The following is a 20308-nucleotide window of genomic DNA, read 5'->3' on the forward strand; positions in this document are numbered from 1 at the left end:
TTCCAGAGGGCAGGTGGCAGCAGGAAGGGTTAATGCAGTCCTGGCCTGTCTCTGTTGGAGGAATGGGGACTGGGAATGGGTGATAGCAGATGGGAGGCTCCTTGCTCTTTCCACTACGAGTCTCAAACTGAGCCAAGCAGGTTGCCTCCCCCACCTTCTCCATCAGGGTCAAAGCTGCTGCCCCCACAGCCCGATCTGGCTGTCCCTTGTGAACCCACTTTGGTCCTCTGGCAAAGCACACAGTCGGTTGTAGTGGGCTGAATGCATGACAGAGCTTCAATAAACGCTCCATTCCAGCTTTTCCATTCTTTTCCAGCTTTCCAGCTAAAAAAGCAGACCCCTCAACACCCGTCACCAACACCCCCAGTTCAGGTATCAGCTCGCAGACCTACACAGTGGGCATCATCACCTGGCACCACTTTATCCTGCTGCCGTGAGGTGCCTTCTGCAGAAAGACATTCACCAATGTCAAACTCAGCTGGTCCCAACAGTAACAACGTCAAAAGAAGAAGAAAAAATTAAAAAGGAAAAAAAAGTGAAAAAGTCCCCAAACCCAAGGAAAATAAACATTTTCCAAACTGTCCTGCGAAGGGCAACATCTCCCTGGGCGTTATTCGACGGCAGCGCAGGCCAGCGAAGCCGGGGATGTCTGCGGGGAGCAGCCCCCAGGCGAGGCTCAGCCTCCCCGCCAGCCGCGGCCCCGCGCCCCTCCTCGCGTTCTCAGCGGCCGGGCCCCTCGCTCCGCGGCGGGACAGGGCGGCGTTGTTGGACGGTGGAACTGTCCCTCGCCCGAGCGCCGGCTCCCTTCTTCTTTTTCTTCTTTTTCTTCTTCTTCTTTTTTTTTCTTCCCTTCCCGCCGGCCCCGCGGTGCCTCCCGGCGCGGGCGCGCGGTGCGCTCGTTACCTGGCGCTCGGCGGCGGCTCCTTCCTCACCTGTGCGCGCCTCTGCCAATGGCAGCGCACCTGGCGGCCGCGCCGCCCAATCAGCGCGCGGCTCGCCCCTCTCCCCGCTCCTTTAGTGAAAGAATCCAGCGCCGCTCGGGAAAGTTACCTGTGCGCGCCTGGCCCGGCCGCTCTCCCGTGCCGAGCCCCGCCGGCGCCCCAGCCCCGCCGCTCCCCACATGCCAGGGGGAGGGGGCTCTACCTGTCCTGCCTCGGCGGCTGGCTGCGCAGCCGGGAGAGGGGGGGAAGGAAAGCAGAATTACCAGTAGCTCTGGTTCTGCCGTCCCGGGCGTTCACACGCACACCTTCACCTGCACAGACCTGAAAGTCCAGTTCCGCCAGGCAGACGGAGGCACCGGGAAAAGGGGAGAGAGTTCATTGGATCAAACATGTCACAAGAGACGGACAAGTAAGTGATCGCAGGCACGCCGCTGCGCCCGCTGCGCGGGGCTGGCCGCGCTCCCCTCGGCCGGGACGGCGCTGCGCCTCCGCTCCCCCTCAGCCACCCGGGCCGGGCACGGGCACTGCGGAGCGCCCGAGCAGAGGCTGCGCCTCACGGTGCGCACCGCGCTCCCTGCCTGGCCCTGGGGCTGCGCGAGTCGTTGTTTAACTCCACTTTTAGTTTAGTTTCTTATTTATTTGCTTGTGATGGTTTTTTGGTTTTTTTTGTTTATTTGTTTGTTTTTTGGGTTTTTTTTTGTTTTTTTGGTTTTTTTCCCCCTCACCTCGAGGGTCGCTTTTCGTGACAGAGAGCTCCTGGCCCTGGAAGAGCAGAGCGGCCTCCGCCCGCCGAAGGCCTCGGACGTAAAGTGCTTCTTGGCTTTTGTGCTGGCGCAACAAAGGGCTTTTATCCCCAGAGGGCCGGGACGGCCATCTTCTCCCCCGGGCCGGGGCAGGGGGCCCGGTGGCGGCACGAAGGCCCCGCCTCGGCCCAGGTGCTCCCGGCCGCTCCATGCGGCGCCTTCTGCCTCGCCGTTCTGACCTTGTTTTCCCGGCGGGACGCCCTGGCGGGCCCGCGGCTGCCCGGAGACCGGCGGAGTTAAAAAGTAACTTTCACAGTAGCGGGGCCGAAGGAGAAGGATGAAGAGGAGAGGGAAGGCTCCCGCTCCTGCCGGGCCGGGCCCGCCGCAGCCCCTCTGCCGCCCAGGCCTGGCGGTGGCGAGGCCGGGACGGAGCGGCGGTGCAGGGCGCCTGTTGTCCCCTCGTGCTGGGCTCTCCCCGGGCCGCCGAGGGGCCAGCGGTGGGCTCGGCGTCCCCGGGACGGGCAGCGCCGTCGGTGGGCGCGGAGGCCGCGGCCCGTGACCCGCTCCCGGTGCGGGTTGTTCCCCCGGGAAATGGCTCGCACAGGCCGTGCCGCGCTCCCGCCATGGCGGCGGGGGCTCGGCGTGGCGCCCGGAGCCCGTGAGGCAGCCGGGCGGGAAGGCCATTTTCCCTGCTCGGGTGATTAGTGCTTCTGCAGGAGGCGGCCGGCCAGAGTTACGGGGTGAGGAAGATGGAGGGAGGGAGGTGTTTTGTTTGACTGCAGCCCCGGTGCGGGTAGGAGTGCCCCAAACACGGGTGTGAGCTCGGCTACGTTTGGTGTCGCTCAGCGCCAGCCCTGGTAGGGCTCCCCGGAGCCTTTGTGCCAAAGGAGGTGGAGAGGAGGAGTCTGTTGTTGGAGAGAGGCTTGGTGACAACCTGCCTGTCAAAGAGTGAAAGAAGGAGATTACCCGACAAAAGAACACAGCAGGGGTGGGTCCCCCGATAGGGAAGAGACGGGACGGTTCAGAAGGGAAAGATTAAACAAAAATATTAGACGTGGCCTTGTCAAACATCAGTTGACGGTGGGATTGTACGAAGAGAGGTACAAACATGAAATTAAAGTAATTTGGGCAGGAGTTGAGAGTGGTGTTCATTTGAGCTGGGATGGGAATTGATGCCTTAGGTGGCCAGATTAGAGCAGTAAATGATTAAAGTGAGAGGAAGGGAATAAGGACAGAGCCCTGAGGGGTACGGGTGAGTGAAGGAGCGGCTGAAAGAGCAATCCTTCAGTTGAGAGGGGAACCAGATTATCTGTGGAAGAGCTGATAAGTGGTGATAGAGGGCATCCCAAAGCAACGGGAGTTCCAGAGCGCTGTGAAGGTGAAAGGGGCCTGTAAGGTACTTCCTGGCTAAGCCTAGTTGCCAGCAGTTTCAGCAGCCAGAAACCAGGCTGCGGCAGATCAAGGGCAGCTCATGGGAGGGGAATATGGAGGGGGGTCAGAAGAGCAACTTCGCACCATAGTCTGTTTTGAATCAGAAAAACAGTGGAGAGGAAAACTAACTCTTGTAAGAAACAAGAGCAAAAGTGGTTTCCCTCTGGGTCTGGGATGCTACTGTGATACTGGACTATCCTTCCATTCCAACAGCAACAATATGGCAAACGTGTAAACTACTGAGACTGGAGATTAATGCTCTTCATCCCCTGCTCTGTGTAGTGCTGCTGCTGTTACCACTGTGAGGAACTTAAGAGCAGTGCAGAGCATGCAACCTCAAGTAACAGCACTTGCTCCATTGCAGGTATGCCTGTGATCTGTTTCTGGTTAAGGTGTTTTGAAAATTCATAGGTGATAGGTAAGAATTTGAAAAGGAAATGGAGAGTAAAGAAATCCCCTGTTCTCTCTATAGGCACATGTAATATGAGAAGACAAATACATTTGTTTCCAGAAGAGATGACCAGATGGAATGAGATAATAGGCTGGTGTGAGGAGTGTGCATGGGAAGGTTTTTTGGTGGTTTTTTTTAAGGTTCTAATTATATCCAATTAGAATCTAATCTAGAGAGTACGTTTTTCTCCACATAGCCTTTCTTTTACTTAAAACTAGATCTTCCCTACAGGCAAGACTGGAGAGTGGAGCTCATTAATTTGAAGTCAGTTGATTTGTCAGAGTCATTGGACGTGTTTTTGTGGGTTGTGCTACTAAAATGCTGGTGCAGAGGACTAAGCAGGGGAGGGGATATAGAAAATGTGGAAAAATACTTTCTGTGGGACTTGCTGGCTTTTCTGGAGAAGTGATATACCCTTCACGGGGCTGCCTGCAGTGTCCCTCTTTGGAGGGAGCAGTAGGGACAGGTTCTATAGTGCTTTAAGGGAGGAAGGTGGGCACTTAGGTGAAAATGCTAAAGAACCAGGTGTTTTATTCTCATGCTAACTAAGGAGCTTGGAAGGGGAGATTAGCCTTAAGATAGTACACCTATCTCCTTGTCTTTCCCTTTAGTCTTTCTGCCTAAGCTGGGTTTTGTCTGCTTGTTTCCACAACCTCTGGGGTCAGGAGAGATAAGGCATGATTGCACATGCATTTTTCAGAGGTAATACCGATTTAAGCAGGCTGTGGCCACTTGTTCCTACCTCTGTTCCACCCTCTCAGCTGTGTCAGTAGAGCTGTTGTGCAGCTAAAGAACTGGCTCAGAGCTGAGGTTATTTTTGACATCCATTTTTCATCTGTGGGTTCATATGCAGCAGGGACTGCAAGCAAATGGCAGGTGTTAGGAAAATAACTGTTCAAGCTATAACCTCTGCAGAAGGAAATGTGTGTCCCTCCCACTCTGTTTTCTAGGTCTAACAGCAGCCCAGGGTGTGCAGAGCTGCTCAGGACACCAGGGAGCTGGGGCATGCTCAGACTGCCCACATAAAGGAGGGCTTGGGGCAGCCTGGGTCTGCAGCAGAGCATGTGCTTGTACGTAAATAACCGAGTAGAGAACAAGCCCGTAGGTGGGAATGGGTTTAGACCTGTTCCCATGTGTCAGTGGAGGCATGTTCACATCCAGCTTGCTGCTTGGTAGTATCTGTGGCAGAAATTGATCTTACTCTTCACAGGATGGTTTTGATTTGTTTGAGTTTTGGACTGTTTTGTCCTCAGCGTGTAAATTTCCTGTCTTCATATTATTTAACTTAATGCAAAGGGAGTTTGTAATTTACAATATGATTCTGTGTTTTGTTCTTAATCGTTTTCTTTGAGGGTCAAACACGTTTTCCATCAGCAGTTATTAAGTAGCAATTAGGTGACAAATCACTTAATATTTTTTCCCCCACAGCCGATTGTCTGAATAGGGCATCCTGTAAGATTAATTTTCCAAAGTGTTACTCCTCTGGGAATGAATGGAGAAACAGGAATTAGATGTGTTTAGTTCTTCTGCTTTTTGAATGGCAGACATGCTGTTACAAATTTTCCCTAGAAAACCATTTCTGTGCAGGGAAGGTGTAAAATCAGTGTACAGAACCTCATAGAACTTGCAACCATAATCTTAACTGAGAGGAGTAAGAGTATCAAATGGTTAGGGCTTGCTGTTTACACTACCGTCTCTCTGGTGCTGGAGTCTGAGACCTGACTGAAGATCAAAGCCGAGGAGGAGGGAGGGGATTTTCCCAGGTCACTTTAACTTGATTGTAATGATCACATAACCTCTTCCCTGTGGAAAGGTCAGCAGGGACATCATCGTCCCTGTTTTGGCTGGGACGTCTGAAGGGGAAATGATATTACATCAGTTGACGTTTGTTGCAAACGTTTTCACAAATATTAATCCAGTGCAGTGGTTACCTTAAGTAATTTTTTTTTTTTTTTAATTAGGAAGCAGCCAATTAAGCTGCTCTTTTTCTGTACATACACAAAATAGCACTTTCAAATGCTGATCTAGGAATTAATCCTGGGATGAATCTTCATTAGTTTTTTTTGATCTGTGATTAGGACAGTATTAGCTAGTTAAAAAAGTAATTATTTCAGACATCTTGGCATACAGGAATACTGTTCTGTTCTTCTACAGTGCTGACATCATAAAAAGTGGTTGCTTACAAAATATTTAAACAAGGAAACCGTATTAAGTACATCTGAACTGTGAAGTCAAATATTGCAATATATCTATACATTGTGAGTATGTCTCAAACATCAAAGATTATATATATAGATTTATTTCATATATATTTATATATATAGATTTGGTAATTTTTCTGATTTGGGGAGGAAATTGTATATTCCATAATAATGTATTTAAACAGTTCTATGGAGTGTATTTGTGTGTTTTTATGCTTTTAAAAACTATTTGTGGGAAATCTTGATGCCTGGGTTTGCTCGTTGAATTATTGTTTTCCTTCTGGGCTGCATAAAAGATTTAATATCCTGAAAAAGCAGCAATCAGTGCAGTAACTATTCCATTTCCATTAACTCTGTGGAAGCAGTGAATGAATAAGGACCACAGGGCCAAGGGTCAGGTTAAATTGCAGGAGGTCTGGGCAGCCTTGTCATGACCTGTTTTTAATTTTACAGCCTGCCTCTTGCTGCTTCAAGTCAGCTAAAACAACCTTGGGTGCTATGTACACTTGAAGTACTCTTCTTAGGAAAACAGCATGGCCTGCCATGAAGCTGCTAAATGATTGCTAATTCTCATCAACTCTGTCAGCTCCTGCAGAAATGCTGTGAGCTTCAGGTTTTCCTCATTTTTTGAGATGTCAGTGTTTTTTGGTTTGTTTTTTTTACAAATGTGCTGAAACTTTTTTTGAGATTTGGTCTTGGTTGAAAAAAAATTTAAAGGTGACAGGCTTAGTACACGAGTAACAAAAGATTGTCTAGTAGAAATAATATTTTATTACAAGTTAAACAAGAAAAAGTCTCTGAAATCATAGGTATTAAAAGTCTGTCCCAGGGTAAGTAATTGTTTACTTGAACTAGTCCTCAGTAGGCATTTATTTTATGTATTTAATCCTTGTGTCAGATTTCTTTTTCTTACTTCCACTTTGGCGTAGTTAAAAATATTTTTTTGTCAATGTTAATGAATCACCTATTTGTTTTAATCTCTTGATCACTACTGCATGCTCAAGTTATTTTGGTTCAGAATAAAAACAAATAAAACTACTAGGCATCTAATTGTTAAACTAATTTGTTTTGCCATTCATTGTTGCTCTTCTTAATATATTATTTTACTTCCTCTCAGAGTGTTTAGTGATGGTAAAATAATTTCTTTTAATAATTTCTCGTGTGTAATCTTGTTCAGATTTGTCTTGTACTCAAAAAGTATAATTGTCCCAAAATTGCAAGAGTCCCAAACTTGCATTCATTAGAATGCAAAATGACTCAGCCTCTTTAATGGGAGTTTTTTTCTTGGTAAGGACTTCTGGGCCAGAGGGCATCTTACCTTTTTGTTTCCTGGTGGTCTAAATGCTTTGATTTTTTTTTTTTCTCCCCTCACTCTCAATTCATTTGTATATTTATATAGTCACTGGATTTGGTTAGATATATTTTTGGAGACCTGTTGTGCTTCTGGGAATGGTGTGATTGTCAGCTATGAAAGACAAAATGCTGATACATATGGACCATAATTTTCCTGTTCGTTAAATGTTTGTGCTCCTTTGTAGCTTTAACGAAACCCTATTGTCTAATAGAAACAACAATATTTCAGACTATTTAATTATACCTTTGGCAATAAAACCTGACAAGTCTCACGTTTTTTTGGTTTTTAAGTAAATAAATCAAAACTTGCAATGAGCCACACAAGTTGTGGGGTTTTTTTTTCGTGGTGTTTTGTTGGTTTTTTTGTTTTGAGTTTTACTTGATGTCAAGTAGCCAAATTAGGATTCTGAAGGTAGTAAGCTTAGGCCAAAACTAACATTAGAATCTTTGAAACAAATGGTCTTAAACACTAGGACTAGCTTTGATTTATACTTCTATGTGTAATGGGCACAGGCAGAAATTTATGATCTAGAATCTTAAGTTTAATTTATGCAGCTTCTGTGGGATCTGTCCTGCATTTTAAATGGTTATAGTACTTCATTTTATGCCTGTGAATGCACATGCATGTGCGTTAGTTTTAAAAAAATTGCATGAACATCTGTTCTAGATCTGTTTTATAGTTGTCCTATAGCTAAACTAAGGTTTGTGTAAGTGTAAAATAAACTTAGGGAGAGTTTGAGAGCTGCTGAAGTGTTTGTAAAGGATCATATTCTGCCCTCCTTAGTTGCATCAAAACTGAAGTGGGAATTTTGCTCTGTTTTCTGGTTCTTGAATGTGTCTAGAGCATGCTCCTGTACCTTTTGTCACACCAAGTGAAACATGGATGTTCAAGTTCACCATTTCTTTGACTGTACACTGGAGGAAAGACCAGAATGCACCATGGTGTGTGATGCATGTCTGTGTGCAAGAAGAAGCTGTCCCTTTGGCTAGAAGCTTGGTTTAGAATTTGTGTTTCTCCCAGCATTTGCAGATTGGAGACAGTTGCCCTGGTCACCTTATCATGCAATTAACAAGGAGTTTATGATAAGTATCCTATGGCCTTGATGTGCTGGGCTGGGAACGAGGGTGGCTTGAGTCTGTCTTGCCTTTTCCAGTTATTTGACTAGTGCTAAAATTTCTGGATGCTTTATAACAGCTGTACAGTCCAAAGCCTTGTATCCCTTCTCTTGAAGGAGCAGTTTGCAGACGATGTGTGCAGAAGTGCCTGGTGTTCTTATCACACTGTGTAAGAATGGGCAGGCTGAAACCTGGGAACTGGAACCTCTCCCTTTCTCCTGCATCACACACAAGTAATGTGTGTTCCTAGCCTCTGCAGGGAGGGGAAGGTTCTTCTTCCATTGTCGGGGTGAAGTAATCTGCAGGTATATTCATGGAGCAGCTTGATTGTAACTCTTTTTTAAAAAACAAATGCAATGTAAAACAAAAAACAAAACACCCCACAGTTAAAAAATGGAAATGCCTGGGCTAGGTGCCCATCTTGGCAGTCTAAACAATCTGCTTTGGATTTCAGGGTTGAATTTCCTGGGTAAAGCAAAATATTTGGGGCAAGTAGGAAAAGGCTTTTTTCCCCACTAGCGCCAACTGGAAGAGGATGAGCATATGATAGAGCAGGATGCAGATGTACTTGATGCAGCATGGCTGCATCAGTCTGTTCTGTGCTCGGTGGAAGATATAGCTGAGAAGTTGAGGGCTGCTTGAAGTTTGCAAAATCACGAGAAAGCTCTTGAGCATCAAAATAGGTTTTGAGAGACTGGCAGGCAGGACACCTTGTTTCTGAATAAAAAAGAAACTAATCACCAAGCCTTTTACCACTGTTCATGAGTGTGTTAATGGGCAATTCTGATTCATTGTAAGCTAATTCGAAAATTGCATCAAGTTGGGTGAGAATTTGCCTGTAGTAGGATTTTATAGCCTTAAGGGTTGGCTGTTGTATGTTCATTATCTTTAATCGGAGGAAGAGCTTGAAAGGCTGGCCCTTTCCATTTAGCTGATTTATTGATGTTAAGTACGATGTACCTCTCCAGTTTACATTGTTGCACTGTAGTAATTGAAATGAAACGAAGTTTTGGATATCTTTATATTTGTACAGTGCACTTGTTTTATGAAATTCCATAATCTTCAATTGTAAAAGAGTTCAAGAAAACACTGTAGCTGCTGTTAGTCTTGCAAATTTATGTATGTCATATGAAAACACACGCATCATTTTGGATGGTATGAACAGGAAAATATCCACTAAGCAGTGGTGAGAAAAAAAAAAAAAAAGATTTTTGCGAAATATAGGCTGTCTGAAGCTTAGTCTTGACATAAGGTTGCTCCGGTGTCAGAGCAATTTAGCTCCTAGCTAGACCATTGCCCAGAAAATACCTTTCATTCTCATTTATTGCTGTTTGATATAAAACAATGGAAACATTTTGCATTCGTGGGGAGCTCGAGTGGCAGCTTGAAAGGAAACGTTTACTTTTTAGACACAAAGTATCCTGAATTCTTCAGCTTTTTCTCCGTGATAAAATCAGGGCGTGCTTTCGGTTTGTACGAGTGCATGGCTCCCAGCTGTGTTCTGGTTAGCACACACCCTGACTCCAGGTAGAGGGTGGTGGGTGGCCCGGTGAGGAATGGGCACAGCAGGGGTTGCTCTTGTTCTCTGCTCTTTAGCAGGTTTTTAGGTGTGATTGGCGCTACAGCGGGTATTTGCTGATGTTGCTGGTCAGGTTGAGTGGGAGTCTTGCAATCTTGGCCTTTCTTCCTTTAGGTGCATGGTTCTTGGTGGATGTGGTCACTGATGGATTTTCAGCTTTTGATAAGATTAATAGATCTATGGATCTCCTAATTGCAGGCTCCAAATTAGGATTTTCTTTCTGCTGGGATGGTCAGAGCCGCCCTACAGTGAGATTACTCGTAGCTGTCACCCTTTGTCTTCCACACGGTCCCGGTACCACCAGAGTCGCTCTCCTCCCAAGCAGCAGCCAGCTGTCGTGAGCTGTACAGCTGGAACAGCTGGGGCTGCCCTGGCATGGAAGCGTGACTGACAGGACCAGGGGAGCTTATCTATGTAGAGCCTCACTTAGGATGTTGGGTTTTCTTGGCCAGTATTAAAATACAATGTATTTATTTCCTCTGATTATGGAGAACTTTGCTACCTCTGTCACATTTAGCTGAAATCATCCAAGGAGGTTCAGTAGATGTGCAAAAAGGAAAGGGAATATGTGTGCATGCATAAATCTCATTTCTTCAGAGGAACTGTCCCTTTCATCTAAACGGACTTATTTAATGGAGAAGTCTTCTTTAAGTGAGCCCAAGTGTTTTGGCTGACTGCTTTGGCTATAATCTTTGAAATGATTGACTATGTTAAATCATGATAATTAGCTCTGACCATTAACCTCCCACAGAGCTGATAACAGGGACAGGGGTGATGAGGAAGTTTTTTATTTTTCTTAGTGCTATTGTTTCAGTCCGTTTGCAGAGTAAACACAATGAGTGCGTCGGTTGATTTTGCTGCAGACCATCTCTCAAGGCAGAGGAGACAGATACTTTGTTTTCAAATGTGAAAACCTGAGTTTTTAGAAAAAATATGCTCTGGAAAGATGTTGGGAAGGCTCTATATCCATGCACCTGTGCCTTTCAAACCATCCCAACTGTTTACTTGCTGGGTTGCTCTTTCTAGAGCATTTACCCCCTTTGCTTTGGCTTATCCCCAACACAATCAGATATGCACTTCTGAGAGACTGCACTCTGGTCATTGCTTTAAGATCATCTTGACTAAGTTAGAGCAGCAGAGGTTGACTCCTCCCCTCCAGCATTTTTACAGACAAGCACAGCCCAAGCCATAGAAGGTGTGTTTTTAAAGGGATCTTGCTGTCTGACTGTAGTGCTCATAAACCAGTTATGAGTGTAGCAGGGCTGTGAGTGCTCCGAGTAAGAAGAGGCAGTTATTGATTTTAGGGGAAGATTGCTACAGGAAGAAGGGCGAGTGGGATTTTGTGCATTGCAATGGGCAGCCGCCCACGCGGTGAAACAGCCTGAATTTAGCTGAAGGGGAGCTTTGTTGAGGAAAGGAGAATCCTTGCTTGGAATAATTGCTTCTGAGCCAGGGAGAATTGACTGGTCCAGAGTGGAAACAGGCCCTCACCTACCTCTGGCACAAACAGCAGGGCTATTGCGAATCTGATTTGAGTTGCTAACAATAAGGTATTGAAAAGGCAAGCAGACCTAGCAGTTCTCTCTGTATTTCCTAATTTATGCTCAGCTTCACTTGCTGAAGCAAACCTGTAACACTACAAATGTGTTCGTGAAAACAAGAGGAACAAAAATCTTCAGCAAAAGCCAGGCAGAAGGGTCCTAAAAAAAAATAAATCCAGTTACTTTATATGAAAGGAAAATAGAATCAGTACTGTAGTTGGGTGTATTTTCTGATTCAAAGCTATGAAATGTTCTCTTCCTCCACAGAGCTCATAAAATTGTGCTCTGTGTACCACATGGGTTATTTTGTTTTTCATTAAATAAAGAAACTTGTAAACAGTGCTTTGTACCATAGAGATTATAATCTCCACCATCCCCCTCCTCTTCCTTAAACACCGGAGCACGCACTTTGCAGGTTGGACTTGCAGCACAGGGCAGTTCTGGCGATGCCCCAGCCTGCTGCAGCTTGGGGCCAGGCAAGGCATGCTCCCTGCATCCAAGAGCATTTACTGTGTGGGTTCAGTTGTGCTTTTATCAAATCCTATTTCTGAAAACAAATACAAGTCTTGTTTGCACAGTTTAAATGCCACTCTCTGTGCAACAGCAGCAGTTGGTTGGGTTAGATCTGTGGAGCTGGCACTAGTGCAGGTAGGGCAGAGCAGAAAGAAGAGACTGACTGACTACTAATCTGTCTTTTATGTGAAAGACAGGTACCAGTTAAGTCGGTAATTTAGTTATTCTTCCATCTCTGTAGCTTTCAAATTTGTAAGGTGTAATATGTTAAAAGTTTCATTGTCATACTTGTAACTTGAACCACAATTCTTCACAGTGTTCTTGTAACACCCAGGAAGCCGCACACCCCTCACTCTACTATTTCTTATGCCTAATCTGTTTGCCTACTATCTTATGTAATAGGCCTACAACATTTTAAAAAATACAGTTCTTTTATCAATATGTTTATTGAACAGTTTGCAAAAGCAGGTGCTATTATCTTCATTTATGTTTCCATTATACTGGAAATTTCAGCCATAGCTGTGGTGCAGCAGCTTCTCATGCAGTGTACACAAGCACTGATCAGTTTGTACCATGTTCAGGCTGGAGGAAACTGCTTTGCTGCAAATGCCACTCACTAATGGTCTTGTGTGTGTTGCCATAGGTTTATAACTAGATGTGGTGAATGATAAAATGTGAATTGAGACCAAATATGTTTACTTTTGTTCCATCCACTGGACCTACTGCTCATGTCCTGTTACAGAAAACTTCCCTGAAATTACTGACAAGTTGCATTCTAAAAACAGAGAATAGCTTAATTTTAATGTGTGCCCACTTAATAAATACTGAACTATACTCTGTTTGGGTGAACCCTAGATTAGTATTGGGTGCTCTTTCTTGTTTTTCATTCATGTCTTATGTCAGTTGAATGTCGGATTTTTTTTTTTCCCCCAATCATGTGTACATGTAGCAAAAATACTGTTCTTATATTATTGCTTCATTTTTTTCCAAATAGTTGTAAAATATTTTTGTTGTTCTATCTGTATATTAGTAAAACTACATTTGAATTATTATCACAAGATCTGCACACATTTAAATTTAAGTACTGAAGATAGCTAATCCTGATGAATATTTGTTACCAGGTGCAATACAGAGATGCTTGCTTGATGTAATCATATAACTTCAATGGAGCTATTTGATGTTCTTTACCATGCCTTGTGAATAAAGTAATCCCCTCTGGATCACAATTTTATTCTTCCTGTCTATGCAGTAACAAGCGACTTGTGGCCTTAGTGCCAAATGACACTTCATTCAACACCAGACGAGCCTACACCAGTGAAGATGAAGCCTGGAAGTCGTATTTGGAGAATCCCCTTACAGCAGCTACCAAGGCTATGATGAGCATAAATGGTGATGAGGACAGTGCTGCTGCTCTTGGCCTATTGTATGACTATTATAAAGTAGGTAATTCTGTCATTATCCCTCCCTGCTGCACTAGCAGGGACCACTCTAAGAGGCAGCAAAAGAGCCAGTTTTCAAAGACAGAAGTCACTGTTTCTTTTTTTTTCTCTCTAATGTTTCCATCATGAACCCATTCTGTTGTAGGAAGCCCATTTGAAACAGTTTTGATGTATTTAATTCTGGAGAGAAAAAAACAATATCAGAATTCCCATATTAAATTTTCTACTATGTTTTGTTTTTTTGTTTTTTTTTTTTTTTTTTTTTTGAGCGTAGTGTTCTTCTTCCTTTGCAAGAAGATTGGGTGATACTTGAAATATTCTTTAAAAAGTGTAAATTGGGAGGCCTTGTCCATCTGTACATTTGTCTGCTTTTCTGGTCTATTCCACACATGTTTTAGTTTGCTCTTTAACTGGGGTATCTCTCATCTGACAATTTCCCATGTTATTTTTGTTTGTATAATGATTGTAGTAGGCTGTATACAAACATAAAGTGAGGTCTAGCCATTGCACTAGAAGTTGGCAGGACAGAAATGGAGCTGGACACAGAGCCAGAGATCTAAGTCAATTTACAGGACAAACCCTGACACAGTTTCAGTTTGTCACGTTCTAAACCCAGGGCTTTACTTATGATTTTTGGTAACATTAAAAAAAAAAAAAAATATATATATATATATATATTTCATAGTGCTTAAGTAAAGCTATGGTTGAGATTTTTGCTGAAATCAGACAATAGTCCTACAGAATGCATCTCTGTGTAATAAATGCAAAAATGTAATTCTGAAATGTATGCTGACCCCTTGGTACTCTGCAAACAGAATCAGTGTTGCATACCAAGCACTAGAGTATGAAACAGTTACAGTGAAATGAACAATGAAGTCATCTATGGCTGCCTTGGACAGATGATCTTTGAAAACCAGCACAGCAATGCCAGGTCCCCTTGTAATTCATTGTGAAATAACAGGAATAAGAATTAAAACCTTTACTTTAGTACTTATTAATATAAATGCTTTTAATGAATGGACTCCTCTTTGTAATCTCTGTGATATTAGTTGAGTGTTCAGGAGAAGGGGTTGTATATATATCAACCTTATGGTTAAATATTTTTTAATTGCTCAGCTGATTATGTTTCAAGAGATGTTTTTTGCTTTTGTGTGTTGCTGTCAATAGAGAAAACTGTTCCCAGTGAGAAAGAAAAAAAAATCCTTTTTCTCTGCTTGACATAGTTATCACAGTGCCAGAGTCCAAAATTAATATGGATTTATATAAAATTAAGGCTGTGTCTGAGCATCTGGAGTATTGGTTTCTTACTAATACCTTTGTATGTAGCAGTTCATTAATCTGATGGTTTATTGTAATAAAACCAGAAAATAACCCTTTTCCTTCTCAAAACTATGTTCTAAAAGACCTGTCTGCTCCCTGTTCCAGGCAGTTGCAAAAGACTTGAGGTTCAGATGGAAGAAGGTGGGATTAACATCTAAAAGCTATTTTCAGCATTCAATCATTACTCTTTGTCCTAAATAGAGAAGAAATAATTACTCTTGTTGATACTCCCAAACACAAACTTGAAAGTTGACCTCGTTGCTATAATGTGGAAGTGTAGAGGACTTCCAGTTCGCCAGACTCTTGAATTGTCCTTATTTATAATCTGGCTCATTTGTTCTGACATGCTGGATAATATTTTTTAATTACTTTTTCCAGTCAGTAGGAATTATTTGAATTTCACTGTTTTGGTTTATTTAATTTTTACTTTTTCTTGTAGTGGTATTTACCTATACATAGACCCTTATTCAGAGATAAATGTATGATCTTAGAGGGGAATCAATGTATTTCAACTGTGGCTTTTATCCCAGTTCAAAAAATAAATGAAAGAGGTTTTTTTAAGAAGCAGGATGTTTAACAGGGAATGTCCCTAAAAGAAAGAATAGCTCTGGGTAGAACTCTGTGACTGTGCTGCTGTCTTGCAATTATTGTTGATGTTATCATTGACTGCTGAAGTGCACTGCAATACTGTTTTTCCTCTGAAATCAGATATTTTTCTGATGTTTCTTTAAAATATTTAAAAGTAAAAAGCATGGCTTTGGCCCATTCTTAGGTCTATTCTTACTCTTTAATCCTGAGTTAATTGCTGTGATGGAGTGAATACTTCTTCCTGTGTAAAAGATAGATTAGAAGTTTTAGCTCCCAAATTAATGTCTTAGCAAGAGAAGAAAAATATTGTCATGGCAGCAACTTTGCCCTTGGTGATTTCATATGTGTCAGGACACTGGTATGTAGGAATGCAAATCTTTAAAGTCAATTGGTGTCAATTCTGAGTCTGTCAAGTGCCCAGATTTGACTGGGTTTTTACCTCTCAGAGCTGTTAATGCAGTCAGCTAAGCAGGAGTCAGTATTTCTGATGTCATACCAGCATGCCTGACCTGTCCCCATACTAGGAAAGGGAAAGGTCCACAAACTTTCCCTAGGTATGAGTCCTGCACTCTCTCTAACAGAAGGACTTACCTGGCACTTATGGTTTAATTGAAAAGCCTTTTTTGTTTGAGCTAAAATGGTCTTGGTGCAGAGCTCATCAAAGCATCATATCTTCCTTCTCATCTTGTTTTATTCAGTAAAAAGTGTGCGAGTGTTTTTAGAATAGTAAGAGCTTTGATTTTGAGATAGTTGAGCCTAGCTTGATATTCAAAAGATAGGACATGAAGAAGAGTGCTTTGCTCCTGACTGGTGTACCAAAGAACTAGAGAAGAAAACAATTCCTATGTTTTTTCTCTTTGGAAATTTTCTTTCTGTTCACAGTCAGTATCCCAAAGAAAAACAGCTCCTGGCATCAGTGAACTAGACAACACTGATAGTTACATTTTTCTAGTAGTTGCAGTAGAGCAGTCTGAAGCTGCAAATGCCTGACAGTTGCATTTACCTGACCCCATGCCTGGTGTTGTTCTCAGGTTCCCAGAGATAAGAGGCTGTTGTCTGTTAACAAAGTGAGTGATAATCAAGAAGACCAAGATAAAAGGTACAGTATTATTTAAAATCATACACCCAGCTTTTAAAAGTGTTGATCAGTTGTGAACTGAGGGATCTGTGAGAGTCTGAGGAGTTTATGGTTTTCTTTCAAAGCTTAAAAAAATGAAGGCTGTTTTGGAAAGTACATTTTACTTCCTTTTATTTCTAATTGATTAGAAAAATTGGATAGTATTCTCAAACATGCAGTTTGGGAGGTAGCTGGGAGTTTCACTCTGTTTTGTGATGTTGTTTTGCTGCTGCTGCTGAGATTAGTAAAATAAGATTATCTTGACAGTTGGCTATTGGCTGTTGTTCTTTGTTTTCTGGTTGTAAGGAAAAAAGTGAGTAGTTTGGACTCAGTAATCTCATTTATAGAGTCTTAATTAACATAAATTAGAATCTGCCCAGCAAATAAAGAAACTCTTAAAATCATTTGCTTATAATGTTTTTCTCACTCCTCTCAGATTTCAGCTCTTCTCTGTAGGCCAAAAGTGACTTGAGTCAAAGGATGCTGCCTCCTACTATTAAGAACTGCAGAAAATAAAGAGTGCATATTTTTGTAGAAACACTCAAGTTTTTACATACTGGAAGGTATCTCCATATAAAATTGTGACAGAAGTTATGCAAGATTTATTTCAATGTAGCTGATTTGTGACAGCCTTAGATGGCCTCCACTAGCTGTTCATAAGGTGATTGTTTCAGTAGGTAGTGGTATAAATTTACTGTTTCAAAATAGGCTATGAAATGTTTTTTGGACAGTTTTTCTTCTATAGACACCAGAGAAATTCCTGAGGTTCAATTCCTAAATTGAGTGTGATTGACAAAAAGCTGAGAGAAGAACCGTAGTGTCAGAGCATTTCTCCTGGATTGAAAACAAAGTAGTGTTAAAGCTACTAGAAGTTCTATGGGTTAACTATTTTATGTCACTAACTACTATCAGCAGTCAGATTACTTTCAACAGCAACTGTGGGGAGCTGTGGGAATGCTGCTGAGGTTACCTTGCAGCCACTATAGTTACTGATCTACTCTGCTACAATGGAATTCCTGGGCTTGCTCTTTTAGAACAGCATTGGTACCAGTTAAGCAAACAGTAGTGGCCTGTCAACAGTCTGAAAGAACATGCCACCAGCATATGAATTTTGCTGTTGACATTCAGCCTATTTTATGTGCAAAATATCTCCTGTGAATAATCCATGCCCTGCCTTACTCTTTATTCTTATTTTGTGTCTAAAGGCTGTTGCACTGCTGAATTGATTTTTCATCCAAATTATCAACTAAGGCAAGAGCAACTCTGGATACCTAGAATTTATTGTAACAAGTCAAATCAAGTGCATTATCTTTCCCCATTTGTTAAAGAGCTCTGGACCTCTCTGTTTGCCTCACAATTTCTTTTGCCTACTGTTTGTTAATGTATTACTTCTTACAGCAGTGGCTTATCAGAACTGAAAAATCTTTTTCCTTGACATGTAAGACCACTAAGCTATTTAAGGAGGAGATTTCCTCTATCAGGACAGTCCATAACATTTTTTGGTTTTGTCTCACAGAAATTGTCTTAATACCACAGAAGCTCAGAATAACTTAAGTGGGGGAGAGAACCGTGTGCAAGTCCTGAAGACAGTGCCAGTTAACCTTTCCTTGAACCAAGATCCTTTGGAGACATCCAAAAGGGAATACAACACAAATGTGTCTGGGAGCTCAACGCCCATCACAGGGTCCACAGTGACTGTGGTGAAAGCAGAGGAATTCACCCCTGTTTTTATGACCCCACAAACACACTATGCAAGAGGAGAAAATGAAGAGCACCGAGGTGTTATCTTTGAACCATATGAAGTGTCCAGCATTGCTCCCCACACAAATTATCTTAAAGATGATCAGCGTAGTACTCCTGACAGTACCTACAGTGACACCTTCAAAGATGGAGGAACAGAAGTAAGTTTTTCACCTCAAATTAGCATCTAAGAATGCAATAAAAAGCTGTAAACAAGATAAGGATATTTGAGCTTGTAAACAAGATAAGGAGATTTGAACTGTCCATAAGAGCCATTAGAGGAACAGTGATGCTTGTGTCAACAAATTAATTTCTACTCCTTGCTGTGTTCCCATCAGTCTGTGCTCTGATTATAGGGGAGCATCATGAGGCATTTCAGAAGACAATTTTAAAGATATTTATTGAAAATTCTGAGAATAACAAATACTGATTTTTTGTTTGTTTTTGGGGATATTGTGTCAAGTGGAAGATAGCTGTCATTCTGGAAGAAGATTTATTTACCATTTAGAAGACCTACTTCAGAACTATTCATAACAGTAAAAAATGGCCACTTTGTAACAGAGAAATTCTAGATGCTCTTTTGAAAATGCAAATGAGTAGCAACAGCCTCTGCTGCTGGATAAACCCAAGTAATTTATTCAGAAGGTGTTTGTTGCACTAAGCTCTGTTCTGCAGCACAAGCAAGAAAAGGTAGCAGAATTAGAGTAATAGAGGGGAACAGAGAATTCAACAGGCAAGGAACAACTGTGTTTATAGGTACAGGAATGAGGAGAAAAAAGGCAAACAGAGCTTTCTAACTATTTTACAGTTAGGCTGAGTCAAAGTAATTTTAGTCAGTTTTAGTATGGTAAGTACCCTCTGGCTGCTTTTGCTTGCTGCAGAATAATGCGAACAAGTTGGAATTGTAGAAAGGTAATGGCAATTTAAAACTGACAGTACCTCTGCAAATAATTAGAGATATTAGATGGTAAAACTGCCCTAGAGTTTTTCTCCTCCCAGTTCTACAAAGTTGTAAATGTAACAAAAGTATGAGGCAAGCCACATTAAGCTTGCCACATGAGCTGCCCTGATTAAGTATATGTGAAATCTACTGTATGTTTGTGTGCATATATTATAGAAAAGTACATTATCTCTGTGAGCAACACATACCAGGATGTCTGCAAGTGAAATCCGTTTTCAGATATAGAGTGCATGTACTCAACTAAATGAGTAAATAATGAAGGAATTTAGCTTTCCATGGTAAAATTGGTAGGCTCAAACCTTGGATTAGAGACACTGCTCTGTATTATCAAATAATATTATTTGGGCTATTTTACTTGTTAGTAGTAAATGGCTCTTCTGGTACTATACTCATGGCTTTCTGTGGGGTACTGTAGCAGAATGATTCCATTACATTGGTTTTGTTCTGGGACATGCTGCTGAGAGGTTCCCAAATAGTCCACCTGCCATATGCAGAGAGCTCTCAAACATGCAAACTTGTTAAGTTTGGATGTAGAAAGGAAGTTTACATCTATATGTTCATTTTGCATCCCAAATCCTGTGTGATAATAATTTTGTTACAATGTAATATATTGTTACTTGTTTTTAAGATGATTGCTTAATAACAGGGTGCAGTACTTGTCATCTAGGATTTCTATGCAGGTGAAAGAATCAGTTCAAATCTGTTTGTCTTAAGCAGGTGCAGTGGTTTTCTAAGTGCATTCACTAGGTCCCCAGCTGTAGTTGTTAGGGGAGATGTGTGCCACTCTTGGTGGCCTTCTGGCCCTAAGTGTTTACACACACGTGGCATGGGAGCAGGAAGAGCTTTGCCACTCTGCTGCAGTCTCACTCAGCACTGGGCCTGTCCCTTTGTTTTTCTCAGGTGCTCAAACCCCAGCATCTGCTTTGCCCAGCCTTGCTCTGGCTGCTCTTTCAGCCACTACTGTGTAGGCACAGCTGGATGGAGCAGGTGTGGGGAAACCCTAAGCTAAAATGTCAAAACATACCAAAAGACACTTAGGCAAAGTTAGCGTTTGGAAGTAGGAAGACAATTGTTCTTACTAGTTTTCATAAGTGCTTGCCAAGTATTTCCTAAGTACTGGTGAGAATGACTGGCTTTGGATTTGCTCTAATACTCAATTTTCAAACACATAAATACATATTTAGAAATGGTTTCAAAATGTTTATGGAGTGACTTAGTTGTGTTATACTGAAGGAGTTCTTATAGATTCCTGTGGTAGTGGACACTTTGGTCAA

The 20308-nt window shown here is 42.3% G+C and overlaps 1 protein-coding gene across 7 annotated transcripts in view; it reads left to right on the forward strand.

Moving 5' to 3' along the window:
• Positions 1-737: 737 nt before the first annotated feature.
• GRHL2 (grainyhead like transcription factor 2) overlaps positions 738-20308 on the forward strand; it is a 63940-nt gene continuing 44369 nt past the window's right edge. For 6 of the 7 annotated variants that reach the window (XM_079301120.1, XM_079301122.1, XM_079301121.1 and 3 more), the window contains exons 1-4: positions 738-1350; positions 13119-13308; positions 16248-16315; positions 17850-18234. In XM_079301120.1, coding sequence (XP_079157246.1) covers positions 1331-1350; positions 13119-13308; positions 16248-16315; positions 17850-18234 — 663 coding nt within the window. In that variant the 5' untranslated portion in view covers positions 738-1330. The remainder of the gene's footprint in view (positions 1351-13118; positions 13309-16247; positions 16316-17849; positions 18235-20308) is intronic. The other variant, XM_079301126.1, reaches the window with a different exon arrangement.

This window comes from Erithacus rubecula (genome assembly GCF_903797595.1).
Source record: "Erithacus rubecula genome assembly, chromosome: 3".
NCBI classification, from domain to species: Eukaryota; Metazoa; Chordata; class Aves; order Passeriformes; family Muscicapidae; genus Erithacus; species Erithacus rubecula.